Source organism: Branchiostoma belcheri, unplaced genomic scaffold, assembly GCF_001625305.1.
Source record: "Branchiostoma belcheri isolate BF01 breed outbred unplaced genomic scaffold, Haploidv18h27 scaffold5, whole genome shotgun sequence".
Classification (NCBI taxonomy): domain Eukaryota; kingdom Metazoa; phylum Chordata; class Leptocardii; order Amphioxiformes; family Branchiostomatidae; genus Branchiostoma; species Branchiostoma belcheri.
Window position 1 is genome coordinate 1,411,139 of NW_017804131.1, and position 8,919 is coordinate 1,420,057.

An 8,919-nucleotide genomic window follows, 5' to 3' on the forward strand; every position below is an offset into this window, starting at 1 on the left:
CGTTTGTCATCACGGGGTGGGGTGTATGGCATGGCCGCGTATCTCTGGGTCAATGACTCTATAGTTAGTATTCAAGGCCAGGCTGATCAAAATATGGAAATTTTCCGGCTAACAGCTTGCTGTTGGTTGAAATCCTCTCTTGACTTGACTCATCAAGATCAACTTCGACCACTTCATTGAACGTAATACTTACAATTTTTTTTTGCAGCTTCAACACATCCATGCCCAATCAAAATGGATTGGTCCAGCTGTGAAAGTGAACTCTTGTTCAAACCGGACTGTATCATTATGTGTAACAATAGAGGGACGGGGTGGAGCTTTGTACAAATGACTTACCCCGAACCGTTTCACACATGGACAGGTGTTTGCAGCAATGGTGGCCCTGAAAAAAATAAACTGATGAAGTAAAACGCGATCAGTCACCCAAATCGACATGTCGGGCTTTGCCAGTAAAAGCATCCCTCGATTTCTTGCTGTTATTGAATTTTCTGCCATTTCATATCTTCCAATAGAAGTATGACTACGTGATAACATGCTCCCTATACTATTATTGGTTTTTCCCTGCAGTAGATTATCTTATGGTGCTAAATCATCCCTCCCAGTCAGCCCAGACCCAAAAATATGTTTTCTTCTTAACAAGACTGTCGTTTTCTCACTGAAGAAACGTTAGTTTCCAACATTCAATCATCGAGGGAACGCATATACCGGGATGGTCTCAAAACCGCATGTGTTCCACAGTAAGTATGTGGTTCGCTGTCGTACCAATACATGTACTGTAACCTTATAACGTACAAACAAAACTTTTAAACATCAATATCAATATATTGCTAACCTTTGATAACACATTGAATGGACTTCCTGCCAGGAGCGTCCTTTACTTATATATTGTTTTTTCTTGTGTGAGACTTCTATAAGAGTATATCTTTCACCCACAGCTTGAATCTTACCCCATTTTTCGAAATGGTTTAAGGATATGATCACCATCCATATGAGACGGAAAGAGGCCATGCTTCATATCGTAACAAAAGTCGTTATCGCAGATTGTGCAGCCTTAGGGATGATCTGTGTTTAAAGCAGGTGGGGCGAAGATAATCTATCAGTAGCTTTACCGGAAAACAGACTTATTCCTTAATGTAGATTACATGAGAATGAAAGGTTTCTCTTTAGAAAGGAATGAATGTGTTTTAAATAGCATATACTCTCTCTAGGTATGAATTATTACTCTTTATCCTCTTGCCACGAAGAATTTATCCTGCTCTATGTTTAACCCAAGGCAGCAATCTGCCAACAAGACAGCCTTAATGCAAATATGGGGCTCCTCAATGGTTCAAATATTCAATAAGATAAGACTTAAGCAGGCAAACCTTCCTGGGCGGACAAAGTTTTAATTCCCTGTAAACCTCTTATCTCAGAGACTCACTGATACTTAGCGTGACCGGATGGCGTCGCGCAAGAATCGTTAAAGCTCTTACTAATAAGTGTTGAACGCCTTTCCTTCGTTTGAAAAGATGAGGATGAACGGCCTTGATTCTATTATTGGTGGTGGTGTCGGATTTATTTCATGCCTATAATGAGGAAGTGTCAATCCGTGTTCATTACCCAGTTCTAACCCTCAGGATCTCACGGATATGCCGGTAAGCCAGCACTCTGATTAGGGACCGTGCAGTAAGGATTGCAAGAAGCGCATGGTAAAATTTCATTCGGAAGTTTCCTTAGTAATTATTTGTTTAAGAAAGCTGAACGTCAAATTTGCGTGAGGTGTTCTCCTTGAAAAAAAAAACAATTGATTACGCTTACATACTTATAGTGCACAGGCAAACACACACGCGCACACAGACACAGACACAGTGTACTCATGTCCTCATTTTGTTGTGTTATCTCCCCTGTCCTTGGTGCTGAACGTGCATTCCATTCCATGCTTTAGAATTGGAGCGGGAATTGAAGTTAACAGCTGCGGAGTATTCTAACACCACTCGTGGAAGTTGCTCCCGATAGCTTGGTGTAAACGTTTAGGAAAGTAGGAAACTTTTCGCGGTCTGTTTCGCCTCGCAGTTTTGTTTGTTTTGTGGGCGTACACGTTTGAATTTGGCGGGGGGACAGCAGGTGACCTTTCCCTTCTGACCCCAGCAGGTCACGTCCTGTCCTGTCCCGCTAGTGATCGGTCGGGTCGTGCAAACAAGACCGGCGGCCGGGAACAAAGTACGAAGGGCAAAGTCACAAACTAGAGTCTCCTTACAGTGCTGTGTAAAACTGGACTAGAGGGGAACTAACAGATCGTGTCTGAAGAATATCGTGCTCGGTAAAACACGCGGAAACTCTTCGTGTTATAGGAAACCGGAAGTGTGTTCAACTTGGTGACCTAGATTTTCACAAGGTAAAAACTGGAGTGGTTTAATTTGGAAAGCCCTGCTTGATTCAGTGAGTTGTGGTGGGGGAATGTTATGAAGAAATAGTAAGTATTGCTTTAGACTTGTGTGTTTGTCAGTCTGTCTGTGTGTGCATGTGTATGTGTAGCTGTATGTCGGTACGAAGTTAAGTCTCCGTTTGCAAGATTGTCTTCTTAACAAATATCTGTGTAACCAAGGAGGCTCAAAGTTGTCATTTTAACTTCCTTGGTGTAATAATAACATTTTTATATCAGTCTATACTTTCCTATCAATCATTTGTCCTGTTTACAATATTTCGCTTTTCGTCCATTTTTGCCATACATGTACATGTCCCTATAAAACAACTGATTTCCAAACAGTCTCTGGAGACAAGACATACCTGTTATAATAGTTGTGCAGTAATAATTGATTGACTGTACTTCATTAGTGTACATGTGTATATTGTTCCTGAAAGCTGAATGGATACAGGCAGCCAACATAGACTCCCCTTGCCCCACAGAATCTGCTTGGTAATCTGCATCCCAGACAGACAACATGGGGTCCAGACTGGGCATCAGGGCAGGGACAGGACCATACAACGTGGGCGTCACAGACATCATGACTGCTGGGCCAGACAAACATGTACATATACAAAACATGTCTACAGAAAAATATTGCCATGAAGAGAGATTATCTCACAGATGAAACAAAATATGTAGTATACAAAGCATTTTGCTGTTGTAGTGCAATCTCTAGTATAGAGTTTCATCTATTCTACAGGGGAACAAAAGTGGTGAACAACTAACCAAGCAACAAATAAAGAAAAGGTTGTCACATTGGCTAGCTTCTGAATCATTTGGAAGTGTTTGACTCCATTCATAAGTTTGTGTTTAAAAGCGGTGCTGAAGATATTAATAGGTAATCAAATCCACACTCTTGTAACACACTTAGTGAGATGACCATGTGATCTTTCCTTGATTATAGGGTGTGTTTCTAAGGCTATTCTATCCGACTGAACCATGTGACATCAGACAGAGGAGACATGACTGTCCAACATGGACGCCCAGCCGTCAGTATTTAGATGGCTACCTCAGGTTCATCGCTGTTCCAAAATGGACATATCCCTTGTGCAGGTTGATAATGGGTAGGTAGCTACATTATATCTACAAGAATTCAGAGTGTCACATTGGGTAAAATAAATAAAAAGATTACACCACGATTATCATCAGAAAAAAGTAGCAGTCTGCCAAAGAAATGTCCAGAAAAAAATTTGAGCTTTACACATGAACCCTACTGTTTGTTTCCTTATATCCTGACATTAAAAAATATATTACATGGTTTTATGGTTGTATATTATATGTTTGAATTTTTAGGCAACTTAAGCATGAAGCAAAATCTGACAAATCCTTTAAGACTTTTTCATTGTCATTTCTGTTGATGTGAAGGACTCTTCATTGTATTTTCCTCCCTCTAGGTAACCCCAAGGTCCCAGCCATCCTGAATGCTCCACTGTTAAAGCAGGAAAGTCCGTCCAAGTTCCCGGTGATAGTTTTCTCGCATGGTATGGGTGGACAGAGGACAACCTACACTGTTGTATGTTTAGAGATGGCATCCAGGGGGTATCTAGTCGCTTCTATTGAGCATAGGTGAGTGTGTGTCTTTACAATCTGCTATATTTATGATTTAGAACAACTTTTGAACAATTGAAAATATCTCAGAGACTTAGCAAGATACAAACAACAATGGATTGAACTGTACAGAGACATACACTGATTTGGTCTGTCAATTGTAGTTTAGAGTTAATCAGATCTACTGCTAATTTACAGCCAAGAACAGCTATTATTATTTTGAACAATTAAGAGATTATTTAATGAATAGACAACATCAGCACCTGGTTGACCTGGTAGTTAGTGCTTTATTGAGTTATCGAGGTTTGACTGTGGATGCCCAGCTAATACTCTACCAGTAGTGTGACACTACGTGTAGATAGTTCCTGGGATATGTATAATAATATGTGATATATCTCTGTTCACTGAGCCCCTACATTTGTATTTCTACAGGGATGGCTCGGCCTCTGCAACACATGTCATCAGGCAAGAGGATGATGGGAAAACTCCAACAGTAGAGTGGGTCCCAATGATACCTAAACCTGAGGGGGATGAATTTCCAGTAAGGAACAAACAGGTAAGGGGTTATCTCAAACTTTTGTGTTGTTTCAAAATAAAATTGCTTTTAGTTCAGCCGACACTTCGAAGTCTGCCATGTAAATGAAGTGGTGGTGAATCATGAAATCCTCAAATGTCTTGTAGAATCCACATCACATGTATGATGTATGCATAGTCTCATCATCAAGAGGTTAATTAATGAATGGGTGATGGATTTCAGTTTTACAAAACCAAAGGAATCTACCTGTCTTCTACCTTTCTCTGGGTAATATTATTGACAATTGGGACTGCATATTTTCTGCTACAGTACCACCTGTCAATAGTACTGTAAGGATGGTAGGGAAAAAACTACTGAAATGTTGGGCTGGGGCAGTAACATTTACATCTGCTTGTACCACAGGTCCACCAGCGTGCAGATGAGATGGGTCACATGTTGGACCTTCTTGTCTCCATTGACCAAGGCTCTAACATCAACAACCTGTGCAACACAGGCATGGACCTCTCTCAGTTCAAGGTTAGGGACAGTCATGTCTTCAAATCATTTATTCTTGCCTTCAGGATCCTCATGTTTGATGTAGTTTGATCCAGTGTTAGGTTGTAGAAGATGTTCAACAGCATTGTCTTCACCAATCAGAATGTGTTATTTAGGTATGTACCATTTCACAAAGAGTGATACACTTCTGATATTTCTTCCAGGGTAAGCTAGACTTGGACAGAGTTGCAGCAATGGGTCACTCCTTTGGTGGTGCCACTTCCCTTGTTTCTCTCTACAAAGACACCAGGTTAAAGTAAGTCATACACTGTGGCTGTTAATGCCACAACAAAAAGTTTGTATTGCTGCATACAGGTAGAACTAGAATGTAATTGTGCAACAATTTTGTTTGGGTGCCTCCAAGTCTGGCATGTAACAGTACAAGTTTTAAGCATTTTGGTATTTTAGATTTGTTTTTGTTCAGTACCTTACTACACAAAACCCCTATATTGTTCACTCTGTGAGGATCTAAAGCTAAAGACGGTCACTAGAAATGGAAGCAAAGTACATCCCAATTTGTCAAAATGATGATCATGAATCATGATGATGACACTGGTCAAGAGAATTATATGCTATGTCGAGTTGTGATGATGATTTTATATCTTGTTCCACAGATGTGCAGTGATACTGGATGGTTGGATGTTGCCTGTAGACAGAGAGATGTACCCACAGATCAGCCAGCCAGTCCTCTTCATCAACACGGAGGTCTTCCATTGGCCAGGGAACATCGTACGCATGAACAGACTCATGGGAAGGGATGGGGTTGACCGCAAGATGATCACCATCAAGTAGGTGAATTCTTGGGTTATATTGAATATTTGTTTTTTGTTGTAACTTTGTTTAGACTGTTCAGAATATAGCTCAGAGTGAAAGTTAATATGTAATAGTTGAATTCATGTTTAATTTGTGGACTCAAAAATAAATAAAAAATTTCATTGTATAATAGCAGGTCAGTGCAAACTCAAACAGTCAGAATACTTAAAACACATTTGAGAATTAGCAGTAAATAATGAACAATACATTTGTATTATAGAGGAAAACATATGTCAGTATTCTGTACAATGTTTTCCTTGACAGGGGGACTGTTCACCAGAGCCAGTCAGACTTCACATTCCTGTTTGGCAAGTTCTTTGGTACCAGAGTCCAGAGTAGAGGTGCACTAGACCCACATGTGGCCATAGATATCAACAATGAAGCTTCCCTGGCTTTTCTGGCTAAACATCTGGGTAAGTGATCTGACTGTCACTTGTTCTGCAAACCTAGTTAATTGAAATCTTGAGAGTCATAATTTTTTTTCTTAAGTTGAAGGGTAGACCCATGGACCTTATGATGATTTATAAAAGGAAGGGAAGTTGGTATCAAAACTTCTTTTTACATATTTGGAAATATATTATCCACATGATTATCTGTGATTCAATAAATAACATTGCAAATATCATAAAATGCTTTAAATGACGAGTATTCTTTCAATTATACTGGATATGTGAAAATATTGTTGCATCCACCTAGACACATCTAGATTGTAGTCAATGAACAGAAAGAAAGATTGACTGCTATTTATTGTATAAACTGGTATAATCTTGTTTTTCTCTCATCGTATCAGATTTACCAGGAAATGACTACAACAGTGCACTATTGGAGGGGGAGGGGGAACATCTCATAAAGGGAACAAATGTCAAACTGGACCCCAGGCCAGCCAAGGAGGAACAGGTGGACACAAGTGTGGAGAAGCCGACTCCAGATGAGGCCAAGTTGTAGAGTAGAGTAGAGTAGAGTAGAGAAGATGTCTGCGGCCAGGTAGGGGCTTAAGTTCCAGTTTATGCCGCTCTGTCCTTTCAGTGCACTGGCATCTCAGGCTTCTGGGATGATCGAAAGCTCTCTAGTCGTACATCAATTTGTTCTCTTTCATGTGTGAGTCCAGCCTTTCCTTAAGTTAAAAGCATTCAACTAGGTGACGTCACCACAGACTCTGAAAGGTTATTACCTTCGAGAAGGTTATGTTTTCAGAGGCGTTCGTGTGCGTTTGTATCTGTAGACACAATAACTTTAGAAAGCTTAAATGGATTGTCTTGATACTTGGTAGGTTGGTAGGTCTTGATGAGACCTGGACATGATTAGATTTTGGACCCTCTAGCAGCTTGTTATGGTACTGCAGCTGAACTTCCGGTCTTGATACCTCATGATCTAGACATGCTAGGGTGACAAAATTAGGATGGTATGTAGATCTTGTGCTGAGGAAGAAGTGCTTTGAGTTTGAGCCCCCTACCAGCTTGATGTGGAACTGCAGGGCTATCTGTTTCGAATTATTCAAAAGAGGATAACTCAACAACTGGTTGACAGATCGTCGTGATTTTTGGTATGTAGGTAGCTTACGCGATGCTTGATATAATTATGTGACAATTATGCACATATGGATGTAATTTGCATAATTTATGAGGAAATTATATAAATCAGCTGCATTCCATGATAGGACTATTGAAGCTTGTGACATTGGTAATTGTAAGTGTGTCACAAATATCCGGTAGTCACAAATATGACCCATTGCCAGCACGTACTATACACTACCAAAATAGTCCTCTACAGTATATTGAAAATTAATTAAATCTTTTAAATATGTATTGTATCTTTTAAATATATATAGCTTCTTTTAAATTTGTATTGCATCTTTTAAATATGTATTGTCACCTGCCCACGGTTTGCAAACTTTTAGACCGATTGTATATGTCAACTTGTGGAAATTTGTATATGTACATGTGAACTAACAATTCAGCTCATGAGCTGTGATGAGTTTGTATCGAATAATAAAGTTTACATCAAAATGTGATTTTGCGATCAGCAGATCGCATGCAGAAGTGGTCACAGTCTTTGCAGATGTGAATTTTCCATGTCAATGTCATTACCATATGAATGGAAACCAAGCAGATGCATGGTGGAAGGTAAAATCGTAACATCTTGGGGATTGCCATAGTTATACGCCTGGCAGAGACTCTGTTTCCATTGATATGATACTGAGAATGACACCGAAAATTCACAAATTGATTTCCTTCGTACATTCTTCGTCAGTGTGATAATATTCAGTTTGTCGTCATGAAGAAAAGACCAGATTCAAACTGAAGCTATCCCTGTCCTTGGTGCTGAAAGCCATCCCCACATAATGCCCCCCCCCCCTGTTCGTAGTAATATTACGCCGTTGCCGAGCGTTTTTACCTCTCATAACCTCATAAATCGGCTCCTTTTCTCTGTAAAGGCAGTTCTTACAACTCTGTAGCTTATCTGGAGGAACATAATTGCCCACAATAGTCCCGTTCGTCCGAAAATCCTTGGTAACTTCAGTTGTTTACGTAAAGGGCTTTATGGTTTCGAGTCGGTTGCCCATATTTGGTCGTAAAGTGACACGTCATCGTTATTTGTAACCAATCACCAACGAGGAATTGTATTAGCCAATCAGGCTCAATGACTCAAAAACGTTGCCGTGATGATAACCAATCAGCATCAAGGATACATAGGCTAATGACCCTCTGCGCCATGTATCTAAAGCGACTTCTAGCAGTCGGTAAAATTATTGCATGTAAAAAAATCCCACAAGTACCTGCAATAATTCCATGAACTACTAGAGGCCCTCATTGACACGTGCGATGAATTGGCATTATGGCGCCTGTGGATGCATCACAGCATCCAATTAACTAAAACGTGAGGGAGTAAACTTTGTAAAGGAGGGTGCACGTTCGCCAGGGATGGAAAGATTCTTCTGGACACCTCAGGTATGAATTATTACACTTCTAAAAGGTTTGGTGGAAAAACTGGAACGAAAAGTTTATGCGTTTTATTGATGTTTGTTTCATTTTTCGTTACTGAA

At 40.0% G+C, this 8,919-nt stretch overlaps 1 protein-coding gene across 2 annotated transcripts; it reads left to right on the plus strand.

Annotated features, from left to right (window-relative positions):
• The first annotated feature begins 2,188 nt into the window (after positions 1-2,188).
• Positions 2,189-6,982, plus strand: LOC109479827 (platelet-activating factor acetylhydrolase-like). Of its 2 annotated transcripts, XM_019781841.1 has the most exons (10): positions 2,189-2,374; positions 2,887-3,008; positions 3,351-3,510; positions 3,841-4,012; positions 4,427-4,550; positions 4,932-5,045; positions 5,228-5,319; positions 5,678-5,851; positions 6,141-6,289; positions 6,667-6,982. In XM_019781841.1, the coding sequence occupies exons 2-10, from the start codon at positions 2,922-2,924 to the stop codon at positions 6,819-6,821; spliced, it is 1,227 nt and encodes a 408-aa protein (XP_019637400.1). In that variant the 5' UTR covers positions 2,189-2,374; positions 2,887-2,921; the 3' UTR covers positions 6,822-6,982. The 2 variants fall into 2 exon arrangements, with proteins under 2 accessions (XP_019637400.1, XP_019637402.1); XM_019781843.1 differs by lacking the exon at positions 2,189-2,374 and having other exon boundaries at positions 2,871-3,008.
• Positions 6,983-8,919: the final 1,937 nt, after the last annotated feature.

Coding starts and splice junctions, on each gene's coding strand:
- LOC109479827 (XM_019781841.1), top strand. CDS start 2,922: ATGGGGTCCAGACTGGGCATCAGGGCAGGGACAGGACCATACAACGTG. Junction 4,013..4,426: donor GTCGCTTCTATTGAGCATAG/GTGAGTGTGTGT, acceptor GTATTTCTACAG/GGATGGCTCGGCCTCTGCAA. Junction 5,320..5,677: donor TACAAAGACACCAGGTTAAA/GTAAGTCATACA, acceptor CTTGTTCCACAG/ATGTGCAGTGATACTGGATG.